The sequence below is a fragment of the Rhinoderma darwinii genome, chromosome 5 (assembly GCF_050947455.1).
Source record: "Rhinoderma darwinii isolate aRhiDar2 chromosome 5, aRhiDar2.hap1, whole genome shotgun sequence".
Classification (NCBI taxonomy): domain Eukaryota; kingdom Metazoa; phylum Chordata; class Amphibia; order Anura; family Rhinodermatidae; genus Rhinoderma; species Rhinoderma darwinii.
The window spans coordinates 270,022,930-270,043,879 of NC_134691.1; the positions used below are offsets into that span (position 1 = coordinate 270,022,930).

The 20,950-nt window shown below is 43.5% G+C and overlaps 1 protein-coding gene across 1 annotated transcript in view; it reads left to right on the forward strand.

Moving 5' to 3' along the window:
- Positions 1-658: 658 nt before the first annotated feature.
- CAPN7 (calpain 7) overlaps positions 659-20,950 on the forward strand; it is a 52,000-nt gene continuing 31,708 nt past the window's right edge. Inside the window, exons 1-6 of the mRNA XM_075827131.1 lie at positions 659-1,773; positions 11,269-11,377; positions 12,968-13,125; positions 15,725-15,792; positions 19,593-19,793; positions 20,007-20,093. Of these exons, the coding sequence (XP_075683246.1) occupies positions 1,672-1,773; positions 11,269-11,377; positions 12,968-13,125; positions 15,725-15,792; positions 19,593-19,793; positions 20,007-20,093 (725 nt within the window). The 5' untranslated portion in view covers positions 659-1,671. The remainder of the gene's footprint in view (positions 1,774-11,268; positions 11,378-12,967; positions 13,126-15,724; positions 15,793-19,592; positions 19,794-20,006; positions 20,094-20,950) is intronic.

Consider the following 20,950-nt stretch of genomic DNA (forward strand, 5'->3'; position numbering starts at 1 on the left):
CGTATTTTTTCACTGCGTTTTTCGCCTGCAGCCATTGAAGCTAATGCAAGGACCTGAGGCAAAAAACACCATGAAAAACTGCCGTTTTCCGCTCCTGAGTTGCCCCCGTGAGGGTCCCGTTTTCACGGATCCCCACATACTTGTCTATTGAGGGATCTGTGAAAACGGAACAAAATAGGACGTTTTAATTTTCAACAGACCCTTCACACGGTTGAAACAACAGCCGTGTGAACGGCCCCATTGAAATACATGCGTCCGTGTGATGGCTATTGTTTTAACGGCCGTTACACGGACATATACCACGGTCATCTGAATTCGGCCTTATACCATTTGTTTCTGCAAACTATTATCATACAGCAATGACGTGGAGTTAGAAAGAAATGTTTTTAGTGTTAAAATTGTTTAAAAATCTTCTATAATAAAGTGTAGTTCTTATGACACTACTGATTCGGGTGCTCTCGTTCTATACAATGTGTTACACAAAGCAACCAATCAGAATCAAGCTTTCATTTTCAAACCTACTCGGGAAAAGTGATGTCTGAAATCTGATTGGTTATTACCAGGACATAGATACATTTGTTTAGTTTACGTATGAGGACCGTACATTTCCTCCTGTGTCACGGTGCAGCCGCCACACATAACACCTCCACTTTGCAGGTAACGAATCAGGAGATCTGCGCACGCCCAGTACTAACAGGAAGTGCGTGCCCCAGCCTGCCCGTCCCCTGGAAACTCCTCTCTTGCCTTTCAGTTTAGAGGTGGGGACGCGGCCAATCTCCACACAACAGTTCCGTATTGCTCGGTCAGCCCCGTCCTTACAAGCAGGTGAGCGGGGAGGAGGCTGCTGTGTCACTGACAGTGGGTGGAGGCAGCATGATGACTGGGGCAGCTCCTTCCTACTCATCACAGCATTGGAGCCGCCTGCAGAAACACAGGAGGAAGTGACAGTGTGCCCGAAACAGATAAACACGTCAAAAGGCAGAAGAGGTGCCACCAACACAGGACATCCTGCCACTCACTGTTTACAAGGTGGGACATGAAAGGGCACGAAGCCAAGGGGCACCGAGTCCATATACAGAGAGCATAGTCAGAAATACTGTGTATAGAAGGCTAGTTCACACCTCAGTATAGCCCTTTGATCTTACCATAGAAGACAGTGGATTAGCCGGGTCTGGGCATTAACATTGGATTACCAGGAAGGGTTTATAAAGATACCAGGAAACCATTCATCAAGATCATTGCTACTACTTCTCCAGCGGAGCCTGGCGATGGCACGTCACCAGTACCAGGTGTATGAATTACAGGCTGGGGTATGATGGGTCCTACTGGATACCCCAAAGAGACATTGCTGCTGAAGTGACTATGAGACCTCTAAAGACTTATAAAGAGAAGATTCTAAATACTAATCTATTCTGGACAGCAATCTGACAATCTGTCACAGGAAACGGCAAATCACCTGCTTGCTGACTGACACCAGAGCAAGACATCTCCTAAAACAAGTCAACCCGGATTATAAGATTAAAGAACCGTCAACTGAAGCATTGCCCTCCCCGATGCCAGTGTAGTGACTATACCCACCACTGAGTGCTGTATTGGCGGACACATTATTATACATATTTATTATTTCTTACCGTGCCGTATACTTAGTATCATTAATATATAGCTGCCACCATGGACGCCTCCACGCTCGAAGTGGATGCTCTGAAGTTTGCTAAATTAGCGGTGGTCAACGATGAAATAGGAAAATACAAGGAAGCTGTCTTCTATTACAAGGTATGGACATACATGATCCCACGTCCAACAGCTTGATACTGAATATAGAATAGACTCAATACAACTGTTAATCCACAAGGCTTATATTTGGAAACTACATATAAGACCCATGTGTATAAATGTATAGGATATAGCACAGTACGGGTACCTGTAGGTGCCATACCGCAAGGATTTTAACAGTGTTTCTTAAAGGGAACCGGTCACATCAAACATGCAGTCCAATCTGCGGGCAGCGTGTTATACAACAAGAGGATCTAGGCAGATTGATATATAGTTTTATATGAAAGATTTAGTATAAGGAGCTGTTCACGTCTGTGTTGAAGGCTCTGTTCGGGGACTCAGTCGCAGATCCAGCAGAAATGACTGGAAACAATATCACTGCATGCTTCGCTATTGCTTCCGGTAAAACCACGGACGCCCTGACCGAAAGCTAACGGTAGCCATTAAAGTTAATGGGTTCCGTCGGCCGCCGGTGGTGTCCACGTTGCAACGGAACCGTTGTGTCCGGCATTCTCTTGTTCTGCTCCTCTGACAGAGCAGGAGAACGGAATGCCCTGACGCAGATGTGAACAGGACCTGTACTTTATTGCTAACTGTGGCCTTAGGAGTCCAGTGGGTGGTCCTACTCAGTGATTGGCAGCTATTTCTGTATTCACACTTGTCAATCAAGAGTTGAGACCGCCCACTTGACTCTAGCTCACAGTGAGCAGGGACGTAAATCAATAAATTACAGGCTATGTTGAATATTTTCCCTTTAAGGGAGTCTTTCCCACTCCATTTTAATAGGCACAGCAGGACCACACCTCCATCCCCCACACATTTTAATGCGGTAGTCACAGTATAACCCAGCCCCCTCTCAGTAGTGACAACAACCCAACTCAGTAGTCACAGCAGGGCTCCTCCTCCTAGTCCAATCACCCCTGCCAGTAGTGAAAGCAATGACTACAACCCCTCCCCCACATGTACTTGCCCTCCTAACAGAGACTGATAAAGGAGCACACATGTATTTGGCACTGGGTGGAAGTTTTCGCCCGCCAAATGCTTGAAGAGCAGGGAGCAAAAATTGGGGGGTAAAGGGGTAAGATATACCCAGTGGTACAATGATAGTATATACCCTGTGGTATAGTCCTAGTATATACCCCGTGGTATAGTGATGGGATATACCCTGTGGTACAGTGATGGGGTATACCCTGTGGTATAGTGATGGGATATACCCTGTGGTACAGTGATGGGATATACCCTGTGGTACAGTGATGGGATATACCCTGTGGTACAGTGATGGGGTATACCCTGTGGTACAGTGATGGGGTATACCCTGTGGTACAGTGATGGGGTATACCCTGTGGTATAGTGATGGGGTATACCCTGTGGTACAGTGATGGGGTATACCCTGTGGTACAGTGATGGGGTATACCCTGTGGTACAGTGATGGGATATACCCTGTGGTACAGTGATGGGATATAACCTGTGGTACAGTGATGGGATATACCCTGTGGTACAGTGATGGGATATACCCTGTGGTATAGTGATGGGGTATACCCTGTGGTACAGTGATGGGGTATACCCTGTGGTTATAGTGATGGGGTATACCCTGTGGTACAGTGATGGGGTATACCCTGTGGTACAGTGATGGGGTATACCCTGTGGTACAGTGATGGGATATACCCTGTGGTACAGTGATGGGATATAACCTGTGGTACAGTGATGGGATATACCCTGTGGTACAGTGATGGGGTATACCCTGTGGTACAGTGATGGGGTATACCCTGTGGTACAGTGATGGGGTATACCCTGTGGTACAGTGATGGGGTATACCCTGTGGTACAGTGATGGGATATACCCTGTGGTATAGTGATGGGGTATACCCTGTGGTATTATACCCTGAGGTATAGTGATGGGATATACCCTGTGGCATAGTGACGGGATGTGCCCTGTGGCACAGTGATGGGATGAGCCTTGTGGCACAGTGATGGGATGTGCCCTGTGGCACAGTGATGAGATGTGCCCTCTCTGTTGGGCTGGGGTTTGCTGGTATGATATGGCCGCAAAATGCCGATTTTATGTGATGTATATTGTATTATTTGTGCTTTGTATACTTTTATACGTTTCATGTACTAGTATTGTTGTTGTTTTTTTTCAATGAAAAATGTATTTTTTAATAAGAGCATCAGAAGTACATGTATAATGTATAAGCTACTGCTAGGTCACAGATATCAGCAATGTATGCTTCGTTCATGTTTAAAGAGAATCTGTCAGAGGTACGTGCGGCTCAGTAAGGGCTTGTCCACACGTAACGGTATTGCTGCGGAAAATTTCTGCAGCATTTCCGTCAAAACTAGCATACATTCCGCTGCGTAAAAACTGCACCACTTCAGAAAATGGTGCGGATTTTGCGGCGTTTTTTTTTTAAGTCTGTGAGATGGTGATATCTCCTCCTGAAAAACGCAACAATTCATTTTTGTACTGTATCCCCATGTATAGAATATCGTAGCATACGCAATTCTATGCAACAAACCAAAAGTTATGTCAACGCACACTGACCTAAGGTATGCTAAAAGGACACTCTTTTGGCATACGCCGGTTGAATGGGGGTCTATGGATACGTTCAGCGTATGCCGGGAGCTTTCCCAACACACACACCGAATGAAGTGCTCTAATGCAATGGGAACGTAGCTTAAAGGGGTTATATGGGATTTTAAAATTGATGGCCTATACTTCGGATAGGCCATCAATATTAGATCAATGGGAGTCCGACTCTTGGCACCCCCGCTGATCAGCTGTTTGACCGAGTCGTGGCCCTCATGCGCTTGTTTACATGGATTTTTGTTCGTACTTGCGCACACACCATTACTTTCGTAGCGGCTGTACGAAAGTTTTTCAGCATTATCCTAATGTAGCGTATGAGCGCTGCCGAATCTTAAAACAGCTGATTGTCGGGGTGCCGTGTGTTGGACCTCCACCGATCTAATATTGATGGCCTATCCTAAGGCTAGGCCATCAATTTTTAAAATCCAGGATAACCCCTTGTAATAGTACATTTCACCAGAAAGGATTAATATAGGATTGACCTAGTCTCTAATTTACTTCTAGAACGCCTTCTCTTGTTTTTTCATGTGTTCTTCCAACTTCTCACCTGGATGTGTAATTCTATAGAATCCGACACAAAGCATGTGATCCTAGTGCACGTGAACTCACGCCCTGTACTCCGCACGTCCTGTATGCCTCGAATACCATTTACAATATGTCATCACTACAATAAGAGTTCTGTATGTTGAGGCATATGGTAAATGGTATTCCACATAAACACAGCTGAAGAACCTTTTATATTTTTATAACCACTTCTGTTTCTGTGATCAAAAGATTTCATTAAGGGTATGTGCACACACACTAATTACGTCCGTAATTGACGGACGTATTTCGGCCGCAAGTAGTGGACCGAACACACTGCAGGGAGCCGGGCTCCTAGCATCATACTTATGTACGATGCTAGGAGTCCCTGCCTCTCCGTGGAACTACTGTCCCGTACTGAAAACATGATTACAGTACGGGACAGTTGTCCTGCAGCGAGGCAGGGACTCCTAGCATCGTACATAAGTATGATGCTAGGAGCCCGGCTCCCTGCACGGTGTTCGGTCCGGGACTTGCGGCCGAAATACGTCCGTCAATTACGGACGTAATTAGTGTGTGTGCACATACCCTAAGAGTAATTCTCTAAAAAGACATTTAGTTTAGCGATAACTGCAACTTTTTGTGTCCCATGGGTTCTTGTTGAAAACCTCAGCTCTGTGGAAAGCTCCGTAAAGGGTGGTGGGATAGAAGTGGGCAGCACGTTGGCTCAGTGGTTAGCACTGTTGCCTTGCAGCGCTGGGGTCCTGGGTTCAAATCCAACCAAGGACAACATCTGCAATGAAGTTTGTATGTTCTCCCTGTGTTTGTGTGGGTTTCCTCCGGGTACTCCGGTTTTCTCCCACACCCAAAAAACATACCAATAGCGAATTATGATAGGGACAGTAAAAGAGGACCGCTATATAAGTAACTGAAATAATAATAAAGCCAAAATGGTAAATGAGGTAGCCCTAGAACAATAGGAGGCAGGTGGAGGATCGGTATTAGTTTTGCCGGTGGGAGACATGAGATGCAGAATCTAGGTTTCAGGCAAGGGGTGGACTGAGAGTGGGTTGGGTTTCTGGGCAACCTGACCAACTACCCTAGTCGTGACACCCAAGCAAGGTTAACACCATTGCGTTGTAATAGCATTTAGCTTATGTTTTGTACAGTATTAGGATATGATCACACAGGGCGGATACGCTGCATAAAGGAATTCCGGCCGAAAAACCGCACCAAATTGTCGAGCTGTTTTTTCGCCCGTAATATCTGCTGCAGAATTCCTGCGGCAAAAAAAAAATGACTACTTACCATTACAACGTCCTGTCGTTCTCCGACCCTGGGATGATGATTCATCCCATGTGACCGCTGCAGCCTGTGATTGGCTGCAGCGGGCACATGGGATGAAATGTCATTCCAGGAAGCCGGCTTGGACGAGGAAGTACAGATCTCTGGGTAAGTACAAGATTTTTTTCTTTTTTTTCTTGAGTTGTGTTTTCTTGCGGCGGAATCGCAGCTTTTCCGTCTCAAAAATTGCAACATCTGCTATTTGTTGCGCGTTTTACCCCCTATTGAATTCAATAGGGAAAACCCGCAACATAAAAGCAGCGATTACACAAATACAATTGACATGCTGCGGATTAATAAAAAAAACCACTCCGCAGGTCAATTTCTAAGCGTTTTTTTCCGCTTATCATTTACGCAGCGTGCGGTTGAGATTTGCTCAAATCTCATCCACTCTGCTGCTTCTCTATTATGCTGCGGATTTACCGCAGTATTTACGCAACGTGTGAACTTGGCCTTACAAGGCTTGAACTTAAAATGTACCTCCAGTTTTAATACATAATTTAGTTTTTAGGTCCAAAATTCTGTACTGATTAATTTGATAATACGCGTAGCTTTATAGTGTTTCAAACTTTTTTCTGATACTGAGCTCAAAATCTCCTGCTTCACTTCACACAGCCATAGATTAATGGTAAAATTCTGGCTGCCTGCAGCCACCACTAGGGGGCGCTTAGAAGCTTACTTACTGAATATGGATGTACTACTTTATAAGTTTAATGGGAGCTGAATAAATATATATTCAGGAAGCGTTAACAAGTGGCACAACATTCTGGACCTTAAAATGAAATGATGCTCAAATTTGGTAGACTTTAATTCTTTATTTTAGGTTTTATTAAGAGAAATGGTTTTATCTTGCCAAAGCGCCAAATGTCCCCACGCAGGAGGTGTCTATAAGTTCTGTTCACACAGTAAATGTTAAGGTTACATGCACACGTTGCGTATTTTGCTGCAGAAAATATGCAGCAAAACCACAAGAAATCGCAAGAAATTCACAGGAAAAAAACGCACCTGAATGTTCGTTTTTGATGCGTTTTTCGGTGCGGTTTTTAAGTTTTGCTGCGTAAATCGTGGCATTTTCATGCTGCTCGTTTTGCGTATTTCTCCAGAACTATGGAGATAGAATTCGCAAGCGGAGTCGAGAGATAAGTTGTCATTCTGCGGTTCAGAAAATACGCACCGCGGGTCAGCTTACGTGCGGGAAAATACTGCAGCGTGTACATGAGATTCCCTGGAATCTCATTGCCTATGCTGGTACTGTATTACGCTGCGGTTTTGCCGCAGTCACATGGGAGAGCTGCAGCAGTCACATGGGATCGGCATCCAAGGAGACCGGGCTGCAGGATTTCAGAGGTCCGTGTCGCCATGACTATGGGTAAGTATGTAGATCAAATCTGTGGCACTCTGCAAGTTGTCTGGGTGCTGTAGGTAGGGTTCCCACCCCGTAGATACTTGCAATGAAAAACTCAAGCACTCCTCCGGTTGAAATATGCAAAATAGGTTTATTTTAAATAAGGCAATATAAGAGAAAAGGGTGTAACGTTTCGGCCGCAATCCGGCCTTTATCAGACTCTATTGCCGCTGGTCAATAGAAAAAACCTAATAGGACATGACGCTGTGAAGATGGGTAGCTTGTACCTTGTCTCTCGTCAGTGTGCTGTCTAACTATGAACAGCGCAATAACCCATTCACACATTGCGAAAGACTTGGTGTCTTTTGCGGAAAACTCACTGCATGTCCTATTCTGATCCATTTTTGCGGATCGGACTCGCCCAATAAAGTATATATGTGCGTGGAAAAAAAACGAACCGCCCACAGTCAACCTCACTGAGCGTTCACATTTTTACTGCTCCGTTGCTAAAGAAACGCAAAGAAAAGTGAAAGCAGGAAGTTCTTGCAGAGGAGCAGCACAGATGAGAAAAACGGATGACACCGCACGGACAGTCATATGCGTGAAAAACTGCCTTTTTTTGCAATAGAAAATTGGACATGTCTAATGTGAATAAGGCCTAAGGGACAGATTCACGAAGACTGGCGTTTCATATGGTAGTCTTCGCTTTCTTCTTTCTTTTAGTATATCTGTTTTATCTTTCCGCTGGCCATGTGCCACAATTTTGGTTGCATGGCCTGGCACCACCCCATCCCTCTTACCCTCGTCTCGATTGGACATAAAATAATAGTGTACTTACCTCATCGCTCCGCTTCTCCCCCTTGATCTTCTCAGGCTCCATCATCATCAGGCCTCAGCGCATACAAGGTCTTGATATCAAGCTGCGTCAGATGTGCTGCGTCGCATCTAAGGCCTTGTCGCTGCCCAGTCAGTACCTAGTATGTGCGGAGGCCTGATGATGGTATGGTGGGGGGTGGTACTTTCTGCTTGTCCCTTGGTATGCCCTTACCTCAGAGCGAAATCTATGCCAGCTTTTAGAAAAGCGCCAAAACCAGCGGCGACAGAGAACTTTTAGGGCTAGTTCACACTGAGTTTTTTTGGTGCTGTTTTTGATGGGGAAACCGCACCAAAAAATAGCTGAAATGGCTTCCTATTGATTTCAATGGGAGGTGGAGGCGTTTTTGCCCACGGTTCCGTCTCTGACCACCCATTGAAATCAATAAGAGGCAGAGAAAGCGTTTTTCGCAGTCTTTTTTTGCCCGCGGCGCTCAATGGCCCCAATTATGTCTGTAAATAGTGAACTATTTGTGAGAGTCGGAAAGGTTCAGCCCTAGGGGGAATATATTTATCTAAAGAGTTGTTGGAATGACTATTCTGGACCCGGAAACAAAATTGTGGCGTTCCATTATACCCCTCCAGACCCACCAGCTATAATAATTCGCCATGGGACATGGGAAAGATATCAAGCGATGGCTATGTCTAAGTTTCCTCCATACTTATATGGAATGAGAAGACAACGGGAAGAGGGAGATTGGGGCAACTAGTGATGATTCTAAATAGAGCCACAGGGGTGCGGAGTTGTGAGCTGTGAAAACCGAGAGCTGGGCTACCTGGGCTGCACAAAAGTATTTGAGGAGATGTGGTCGTGAACGCACCCCTAGTTTCTTATGATAGAACATAATCTTTCTGTTTATTCGTGGTTGTTTAGCCGTCCAGATTGAGTGAAAAATACATTTTTGCAAGTCATTAAATCTGAGAGGGACAGGGGGTCCCATTCCCTGAGGTTTGCTTTCAAGTTCTTAAGGAGCGGGGATAATTTTGTAGTATAGGGTGTCTAGGGTGGAAGCGCTTTTTACACCACTATAGGAGGTATACTGAGGATGGGCTTAAAATCCAAAAATGAGATGTATAAGGTTGTGAGTGTGTGCAGGATTTGTTAATACACTTAAATGATTTAAATAATACAGTCCAAATGATTGATGTCATAATATGTGAGAAGATCACATTAGTGAAGTCTGAGATCTAGAATAGCCACTGATTTCCAGAATAGGAAGGAGGTGTCACGATCTTGACAGCCGATCAAGGGTTACTGCAGTCATGCACTGTCCATAGCGTCGTCACTGCAGCGGCCTGTGATCGCCCATAACGCTTTTGTCATGTATTCCCTATGGACAACCCATTAGTATATCACCCAGTAATCGGAAGGAATGGCCTGGGACCCGACAGCGGCAGCAGGTGGACTCTGTGGGATGAGCAAGGTGACTATATAGCAAAGTTAATTATTTTTTCTATTTTTGCCAGCTCAGCACCAATATGCTCCATTTCAGTGAACGGACTGTGCAGCAGTTACCTGGAGCCATGATGTGCCCAGAAAAACGGAAGAGACATCAACCCTTAACTAGCACTGCGGTACCTTCATTCTGTGCATGCGGTTTTTTATTTTCGTTGATGAACTCCCATTAAACGACATGAGAGTTTATCTACTAAAACAAAAAATGCATGGTAAAAACGAAACAAAAACGCACAGTGTGAATCCAGACCTAATCCATGCAGCGCGTGGCCTGCATGCCAGAGAAGAGTCAGATGCATTTTTGAGCTCTGCTCCCTTAGTGGTTAAAAAGGAAAACAGTTTATACTTACTCCGTTCTCCGTGTTCTTCTGTTCTCATCCAGGCCGCCCCCCTGGGATGAGGCTGCAGCCCTAGTGACTGCTATAGCCTGTGATTGGCTGAAGCAGTCCCATGGGATGAAACGTCATCCCACGAGGACAGCCTGGATGAAGAACGGAGGAAGGCTTCACTATGACAAAGGAGTAAGTATAAACTTTTTATTCATTTTGAAACCAAAAAAGGTGGGTTTTTTTTTTCAAATTTGCGATTTTTGTGGCAGAATCGTAGCTTTTCCGCCGCAAAAATCACAACACTTTATTTGTTGAGGGTTTCACCTCCCATTGAATTCAATTGGGAAAATCCGCAACAGAAGAGCAGTGATTCCGCAGCATACATTGACATGGTTAAGTTATAAGCAGGCTTTCTGCTGATTTCTTTTCTTCTGTGTGTGGATGAGATTTGTTCAAATCTCATCCACTCTGCTCTTACTGTAAATGCTGCGGATTTTCCGCAATTAAATCCGTTGCTGAAAATCTGCAGTTTACACGCTACGTGTGAAGCTTACTGTGCATAGGGAGCAATCTGTCCATGTAGGGAGCGTCCGCATATGAATACATCATAATCTGCTTACCATTTGAACTGGGCGGCCAGGTAGGGGAAATGTAAGGGCAGGTTCCCCTTTACACTGCACCCCAAGTCACCCAACTCTGCTAAGCAGATGCAATATAGAGTTTGGTTTGAAAGACTATATAGTTGCTGCCCTTTTGCTTCTGATATATTAACCCTTTATAGAGGGTCTTTTAGGGTAATGTCTACCTATTTCATGACGTGCTCTTTACAGTAACATACAATTAGACATTTAAACAATGTCGCTGCACTCGCTGAAAGATCACCCAAAAATAACCGGGACAATCACATAATAATTGAGCTAGAAATAGGATAAGCGTCGTTCTTCTGTGTCATTTACTGGAGCTTCTCAGCAGTTGAGTTACCTGTTATGTAGGTTTTACTAACAACTATATTAATATAAACATTGATTTTTGCCTTGCAGGAAGCCGCTCAAGCCCTAATTTATGCTGAAATGGCAGGATCCACACTAGAGAATATACAGGAGAAGATAAACGAATATCAGGAACGAGTTCAAGCTCTTTACACGGCAGGTAAGTGGATTTGGTGGCCAGGGGTCGGTATGCATCCGCTGCTATGTACATTATATCACTTCTTATAAACCATTATTATTACAGCATGGTCATGTCCCATAATAATGTATCCTTTGTTTATTATTAGTGTAATTGTAACCCTTTAAAGTGGTTCTCCGTAACCATAACATTCATGGCCTATCCTTAGACTTTGAAAGTTTGATTGGAGGGGGTCCAACATCCAGGAATCCCACTAATCCACACAATGAAGGGGCCACGGTGCTCCCCTTTATTGTTTACATATACGCAGTGCCTGGTACTGGACCTGAGTCACATCTAATCCTATTCAAGTGAATAGGGACGAGCCACAGTATAGTTTGGACAAGTCTCCTCCCTAAAAAACAATGTGATTAAAAAGGTCATATGCGCCCACAAAGGGTACCAATTAAAACTACCGCTCGTCCCACGAAAAACAAGCCCTCACACCGCCCCATCGATGGAACAATAAAAGAGTTTTGGCCCTCAGAATATGGCGACACGACAATTTTTTTTTTTTTGTAAAAAATTGTTCTTATTTTAGTAGTAAAACCTAAAAAAAAAAGCCATAATCTTACTGACCCGCAGAATAAAAACAACATGTTATCTTTACTGCACGGTAAACGCGAAAAATCAGCGTTCTCTTTCCGTTGAGGGGTTCCGTCTGAGCTTTCCATTGGGGGAACCTCTCAACGGAAAGGCAAACGAGAACCATAGCTTCCGTTTGCATCACCATTGATGTCAATGGTGACGGATACTTTGCTAATGGTTTCCGTTTGTCGCCGTTGTGAAAGGGTTCAGTTCTTTTGACGGAATCAATAGCTCAGTCGGAAGACAACGCTGATGTGCACAGGCCCTTAGAGATCCACTACGTTGTTCTTGTTTTTCAGGTTCTTCTGTTTTTACGATGTTTATGTTTAGTTAATAAAGTGTTTTATATAGCTTTATAGCAAAGGACTGTTCATGCCGGTTTAAATGTTATTCTAGCTACATTAACATTCTTTAGGATAAAACTTCCCTTTATGGCTTTATTAGTGTAAGGGCCCATTCACATCAGTGTTGTCTGTTCAGTTCAACCTTTCCATCCGAGAAACAGATAAACGGAAAGCCAAACGGAAACTATCGCTTCCGTTTACATTACCTTTGATTTCAATGGTATTTTTTTTTCTTTAAGTTGGTTTCAGTGTGCCTCCGTTTCGCTAGGTTTCCGTTTTTTCAACAGAGGCAATAGCGTAGTCGACTACACTATTGTTTCCATCTGTTCACATCTGCGTCAGGGCTTTGCATTGTTCTGCTCCGTCATCGAAGCAGAACAATAAGAAAACGGATCCGTCGCATAACAGAAACCAATGGCACCTGACGGAACCCATTGACTTTAGCGGTTCCGTCAGGCTTCTATCGTGGTTACCGTAGTTTTGCTGGACAAAAAAGTTTCAGCATGCTTCACTATTTTGTAGGGCAAAAACTACTGAATCTGCGTCAAAGACCCCTAGCGGAACCTCCACCGCAGAGATGAACTTGGCCTGACCTAGTGGATTGTATTGACTTATGTATTATTTGTTGGTGATATCACAGTTCAAGCTCAGAACATTGACCCTTTAAAGTCGAAGCAGCATTTGGATCTAGAACGAGCGCGCTTCCTTGTCACCCAGGCATTTGATGAAGATGACAAAGGGAATGCAGAAGAGGCAATTGAGTTGTACTCTGAGGCAGTGGAGCTTTGCCTCACAACGGTGAGTAAAATGTCTCATATTGCACATAATACCTCACAGTGGCGGTAAATATCATTGCAGAGTTAGGCTAAGTTCACACAGAGTTTTTTTGACGCGGAAACCGCGCCGCAAAACTCGTCAAAAACAGCCCTAAAATGCCTCCCATTGATTTCAATGGGAGGCGTCGGCGTCTTTTTCCCGCGAGCACTAAAACTGCCTCGCGGAATAAAGAAGAGACATGCCCTATCTTCGGGCGTTTACACCTCTGACCTCCCATTGACTTCAATGGGAGGCAGAGAAAGCGTATTTTGCTGTGTTTTATGCCCGCGGCGCTCAATGGCCACCGGCGAAAAACGCTGCGAAAATCGGCCTGCAGGCAGAGGAAAATCTGCTTCAAATTTCCAAACTGAATTTTGAGGCAGAGTTTCCTCCTGCAAAATACTCCGTGTGAACATAGCCTTAGGATGTTTAATAATATCTACTGTACTTTTTGTACTGCTGCAGCATAATCCGAATATGATCTTGGTGTTGCAATGTAGTCACCTAGGGCTATATTTACACGACTGTGAAAAAAATCTCAGTTAAAAATGGAGCAAACTTATTTTGTGCATCCGGATGTCTCTGAATTTTCATCAATTTCCCATCTGTCTGACTGTTTTTACCGGCCGTTTGTCATCTGTTTGTCATCCGTTTTTTATGTCTGTTAAAAAACAGATGAATTTAATTTGTCAGGGTTTTTTGTCCCATTGCCCTAAAAATACCACATGGCCCATGTAAATACTGCCATAATTTGCCTGTCAATAATGCCACACATTGCCCCTGTAGATAGTGCCACACACAGTGCCCATGTTGACAGTGCTAATGTAGATAGTGTCATATACTGCCCCCCGTGTAGGTATCGCCACAGTGCTGACTGTAGAAAGTGCCGCTGTAGATAGTGCCCATGTAGATTGTGCCACAGTGTCCCCCATAGTTTCCACATAGTGCCACAGTTTCCCATGTAGATAGTGCCACACTCACCTGTCCCCATTCCTGCGCCACCCTCTCCTCCAGCAATGCAGACCTGGTCTCTTCTAACCAGGCAGGTTCCCTTGCCTCTCCGCGCTGTCAATTGTATCCGCGACATAACAATGCAGATACAATTGAGTCCCCTTGTGAGGGCCTACCTGGGCAAGTAGAATAGTGGGGCCCTGGTCACAGGGGCGGCTCCAGGCAACTGGAAACTTACACTGCTAATAACCAATCAGTTTTCACCGGCCGTCACACGAACGGCTTTCTGAAAAACGAATGTTAAAAACGTATCTATTGACTTGTATGGGCGCCGTCGGGCTGTGAAAATGGCAGTAAATAGAACATGTTCTATTTTTTGATGGCTACTATTCACAGACCATAAAAAAAAAAAACAACGGCTGTGTGAATACACCCATAGAGCTTCATTGCTCTAAAAAGGGCCGTGTGACAGCCATTAAAAAATGGCGTCACGCGGACGTTTTTCACTGTCGTGCGAATATAGCCTTAAGCGTCACATCAATTTCTGCTTGTCACACATCCCAGCAATGTGTGCGGCACTAGTTTTGATAAATTTCCCCCATTATATCTAGTTAGTGTCTATTTTCCTACCTGTCTTGTTATATGCTCATATATTTACTTGTTTGTAGAGCGCATCAGTCCATATTCCCAGTGATTTATAGTGCGAAGTCCATATTGTGTTCCTCTCCCATTCAAAAAATATTCAACTGCTCTACACCCCCCGGTCATGAGGGATGGAGCTATACAACGCCTCAACATCAAGTGAAGCCAATAAAACATTGGTATCACACCGAATATGCTCAAGTTTCCTCAGAGCGTCCATAGTGTCCCTCACATATGATGGCAGGGACACCACAAACGGTCTGAGGATTTGGTCAGGTACAGACTAAATATTCCGATATGTTTTGCGGCTAGTCTGTATTATATGCAAGATATGTGGCTTTACTTATATCTGCATCATTTTCATCCACTCCTGTTTGTATGACGGTGTGATTTTTTTTTTAAACCGCCTGAGCTCCCCATAGTTACTTCGTCGTCATGGTATACTGATTGGCTGTCGTAATGGAGGCTTGCCACCGTCCGGGATGTCATGAATGACGATCTGAACACGGATTGGTGGACTGCCAAGATGACGTCAATCGATAGGAGGGCTTGAGCCTTTAAATATCTGTCGTCTCCGCGGCGCATGTACAGCCAAGACATTAGAGTCGTGCACACGTCGGGAAACCGAATAAGCACAATAACAGTGCAAACCGGCTGAATGAAAGTATAATCCCTGATGATGTATCCCACAACCTATGGATACTGAAACGCGTAGGATTAGCAATTGGTGGCAAGGGTTCAGAGAAACCTATTTCAATAAGGAAAAATTGGCGGTCTCTGGGTGGACGCATCTCCTATCACATCTCCCCTTTCTGACCACTTGCTTGTGCCTGTTTAGAGACTATTAGGCTTACGAGACAGTTTTATCAGCATTCTACTAATAAAGTTATATTATAGTCGTTCTTTCAGGCTGTGATAGTATTAAAATAGTTGGAAATGATTGTTTTATTTATTTATTCTAAAAATGTCTTCATTTTTTCCCATTTAGTCCAATGAAACTACAGATCAAAACCTGCAAACAAAACTGAAGCAGTTGGCTCGACAAGCTCTGGACAGGTGATCATTTTACTTGTTGTTTCAGTGCACTTTTGCTCCTTGTCTGTGGCACGTTCCATTTGTTGGAATATGACGTACTTTAGGATATCACGCCGGAGTTCTGTCTGATAATGAAATACTTGTACAATTAGACTGTGCGGCCAAGTGCAAGAACGATCCTTCGAGAGTAGAGACATTTGTGCTATCTGTGCCACTGCGTCAGATCCAGGGGCGAACACAGAAATCAAAGCGGCCGATAGCAAAGCTTACTATATCCCCACCCTCGACTGAGAGCTCAAAAAAATATATACACATTTTAAGTTAAACCCTTAATGACCAGGCCTGACCGGGTTATATGAGGCCTTGTTTTTATGCAGGAGAAATTGTATTTTTTCCTGCGCAGTTTGGGGGTACAAAATGTTTACTGGGTCATTTTATTTTTGCGGCGTGAATATAGGAAAAAGCGATTTTCGGTGTTGTTTTTTGTATATTTTTTATTTCGATTATGTTTTATGCTAAATGGCCCATCAAAATAATTCTTCAGGTTATTACGGTCGTGGAGATACCTAAAATGTGTAGGTTTCTTGTTTTTATGTAATACATGGGCAATAATTATTTAGCATAAAATAAATGTTATTATTTTTTTGGACATTTTTTTAAATATTTTTTGAATCCTATGAAGGGATAACTTTGTAACAACTTTAGTTTTTTTACTATAATGTATTAGCACACTCCTGTATGCTAATACCATGTACTGTGTCACTATGACACAGGCTGCTGTTAGGGCAGCACATAGTGTTCCCTAACTACTGGCTTACAGAACAGACAGCTCCGGGGTTCTTTCTAGGTCCCCAGGACTGACTGCAGAGGGTTCCCACATTCTCTGATCACATCACTGGGTCTCTGGTGATGCAATCGATGAGGGGAGTCCCCTTTGATCACGTCGCGGTCACGGAACACATCGATCAAAGAGTTAAACAGCTGGGGTTGGAGTTTTCGCCAAACCCAGCTGTATTAATAATGTGTTAATAAACGCTCATCGTTAGAGAATAAGCACTCGCAGGAGTGCTCGTAATGCCTTTTCTTCAGCGATGATAAAAGACGTTGCTGTAGACTGGGGACCCACACCGCCTGCCGTCAAGGCATTGCACTAAGGGGTTAATGTTCACTGTTCTATAACAGATCTTTATAGAGGGAGCTCTTTAGATACCGATGCACCGTGTAGGCCGCTCACCACGGTCTCTCCCCTGTTCAACAGATCTCAACAGATTGGAGTGTACTGTTGTACTGATGAATCTGGCTTAAAAGAGACTCTGTCACCACATTATAAGTGCCCAACTCCTACATAAGGAGATTGGCGCTATAATGTAGGTGACAGCAGTGCTTTTTATTTTAAAAAAACTATCTGTTTTCACCACTTTATTTGCGATTTTAGATTTATGCTAATGAGTTGCTTAATGCCCAAGTGGGCGTGTTTTTACTTTAGACCAAGTGGGCGTTGTACAGAGGAGTGTCTGACGCTCACCAATCAGCGTCATGCACTCCTCTCCATTCATTTTGGCAGCACATAGGGATCCTTTTAGATCGCTATGTGCTGTCTAATACTAATACATTAACAATACTGAAGTGTTTAGACAGTGAATAGACATTCCACGGGATGTCTATTCACAATCTCTGCACTTCGTTACTGTTTCTGTGGTAGTTACAGTACAGGAAGCGTGATCTCGCGAGATTACGCTGTAGATGACAGGTTACAATGAGATTACGCTTCCTCTGCTGTAACTACCACAGAAACAGTAACGAAGTGCATAGATTGTGAATAGACATCCCGTGGAATGTCTATTCACTGTCTAAACACTCCAGTATCGTTAATGTGTTAATATAAGACAGCAAATAGCGATCTAAAAGGATCCCTATGCGCTGACTAAATGAATGGAGAGAAGTGCATGATGCTGATTGGTCACTGATTGGTCAGCGTCATGCACTCCTCTGTACAACGCCCACTTGGTCTAAAGTAAAAACACGCCCACTTGGGCATTAAGCAACTAATTAGCATAAATTTAAAATCACTAATAAAGTGGTGAAAACAGATCGTTTTTTTAAAATAAAAAGCATTACTGTCACCTACATTACAGCGCCCATCTCCTTATGTAGGAGACAGGGCACTTATAATGTGGTGACAGAGTCTCTTTAAGCTAAAACCATCAGGTCAGACCTTTTCCAATACTTTTCTAAGTAGAAAAGTGGAGGTATTGTTGAATTTAAAAAGTTTCGCTCTGCTCGACTCTGAAGCTTTGCTGTCTTTACCCGACTTCTATGTAGGAAAAAGTGGAACAGGTGGAATATGGCACGAAGTCTAAATACCATACTTTTTAGTGTATTTACACACGTATTTTGTCTGGCATAAATACATTGATAAATCTCCATACAGTTGTAATCCCCTGCCACCCTTCACACAGTACATAATAAAACTGGCTGCCTGCAGCCACCACTAGGGGGAGCTCGGTGCATATGAATTTATACAGGTCCCATTTAACTTAATGAAAGCAGTAAAAATCTCCATTCACTGAGCTTCCCTCTAGCGGTGGCTGTAGGAAAATACTCTATTTTGGGAAGCAGGAGGCGTTCACGGCCGGGCCTCCTTCTTACCTCGGGCTCCGTAGCAGTGGCATAGTCTGGCTCTATGGTGAGTACACCGCTGGTCAGAGTATTGAATCTGTATTATGACTTACATCACCAAGTATGTTATAAGCAGCAATTAAATTAGGACAGAAATTACCTCTTTGGAATGCTGCTAAGCTGGTACATTCTGGGTATAATGAGGAGTATAGGTCTGCAATATACAGTATGTCTCTACTTGTAGTCTCAGTATACAGCTGCATACATTTTTATTCATTGAATTAAAATGTTGTCTCTAATAAGAGAGTATATATCAATAAGGTGATGATGTAATTACAGAGAATACCCTCGCACTACCCAGGGTGGCATTGCTAAAATAAACAGCCCTTACTACTAGTGAGAGTGGCCTGGGCGCTACCACCAAAGGGGGCCATAGATCCCTCCGAAATTGGCTGGATTTGCAAACAAATATCTTAGGCAACTTTTACACGTCAGTATTGTGGTCAGTATTTGTCACCTTGCTTCCCCCAAAAAATTTAATCAAAAGTGATTAAACAGTCGTATGTACCCCAAAATTGTACCAATAAAAAGTACAGCCCGCCCAGCAAAAAAACAAACCCTCACACCGCTCTATCGACAGAAAGATCAGGATATAGAGACACTAAACACATTTTCTTTAACAAATAGTTTTTATTTTGTAAAAGTAGTAAACATAAAAAAACGACATAAATTAGGTATTGACCTTCAGGAAAAAGTCCAAATGTAATTTTTACTGCACAGTCTACCCCATAAAAATCAAAAACCATGGCGGAGTTGTATTATTTTTCTTTCGAATTCACCCCGCAAATTTTTAAAAAAAAAGTTTCTCAATACATTATTTGGTACATTAAATGGGACCAATAAAAAACACAAATCCTCGCGCAAAAAGCAAACCCTAATACGTCTATGCTGATGGAAAACATAAAAAAGGTATGGCTCTTAGGAGAGGAGAAAAAAGCAAAAATGAAAATACGAAAACTGTCTGCGTCTGCGGCACCAAGAAATAGATGCAATGACAGACATATATATTTAATCACAATTTTTAGTACCAGAGACTAAAGGATTTCGTGTAGTTAATAATTAGGGTATTAAATGAAACCGTTTCGGTTTATCTTGACTTATTTGTATAAATCAATGAAACTTTTTTCTATTTTCCTCAATAGAGCAGAATCCTTGAAAGACTCAATGTCTAAGTCATCTTCAAAAGAGAAGTCATCTGCTCCTAAGCAAAACCAACCAACACGAGGCTTCCTTCCTTTGGGTCCTGACTTCAGCTTAAATGATAAAGCACCAGCTGCGAAACCGGCCCAGAACAGCGAGCCGGCTCGTCAGAGGTATACAGCGGAGGAGATACAAGTGCTCAGGTATGGCTGACCTCGGCCGGTCCACAAACTCTACTAGTATGTGGACTGCCAGATTACTGGGATCCAGAGGCAGGGCCTAACCAGGCTCCATGACTTGCTTGGTCCTAGCCCCCTAGCAGGCTGCATTCTCACACTGACGTCACTATACGCTGGTGACAGGTCCTAGCGCATTTCTTTACATTCCATGCTGACCGTTTTCTTTTTTTTTTACAGGAAGACCTCAAAAATAAACGGCATTGAATATGTGCCTTTCATGAGTGTTGACCTGCGGGAGCGATTTGCCTTCCCTATGCCGTTCTCGTAAGTATGTAGGAAAGAAGTTTTTTAAGCAGAATGTGAAATCTTGTAGGGTAACACCAATGTGTTTCTCTATCTCCTTTAGATAAGGGCCTGTTCACATCACCGTTGGCTTTCCGTTCCGGGGTTCCGTCGGAGGTTTCCGTCGGGTGAACCCCGCAACGGAAAGTGAAAGTGAAAGCACAGCTTCCGTTTCAGTCACCATTGATCTCAATGGTGACGGAAACATCGCTAATGGTTTCCGGTCGTCACCATTCCGGCAGGTTTCCGTTTTAACGACGGAATCAATAGCGCAGTCGACTGCGCTATATAACAACGCGTTATGCACACAGCATGGGGTTTTCTAGCACTAAACCAGTAATGACCTATTTTTAAGGAAGACCATCAATGTTTGATCAGTGGGAGTCTGACCACTCGAATCCCTGCTCATCATCAAAACAGCGACCCCTTTAATATTTATCCAGGGATGATCGCTCGTCTCTATGTATGGCAGTACTGCCGCTCAGCTCTATTCATTCTGTTGCTCAGCAGAATAGGAACCATATGGCTTGATTCACATAGGCATATATCAAGTCTGTGCAGGAGCCATACATTTAGCTCCAAAAACAGGATTGGATCTTGCCATGGAAATACTAGAAAACTTTTCCCACATGTTTTTTTTCTTCAATTCTATGATGGGATAAGATTTATATATAAGCAGCACATGAACCCACAGTACACTGGTGTGATTAAATATGAAGCAACTGCACACTTTCTTTTTACCACTAGATGGCGCTTTAGTGTTGTGCTACACATTTGGTATGTACAAAAACAACATCTTTTTGAATATGTAGACAGTTCTGGTCTTGGTGAAAGAGACT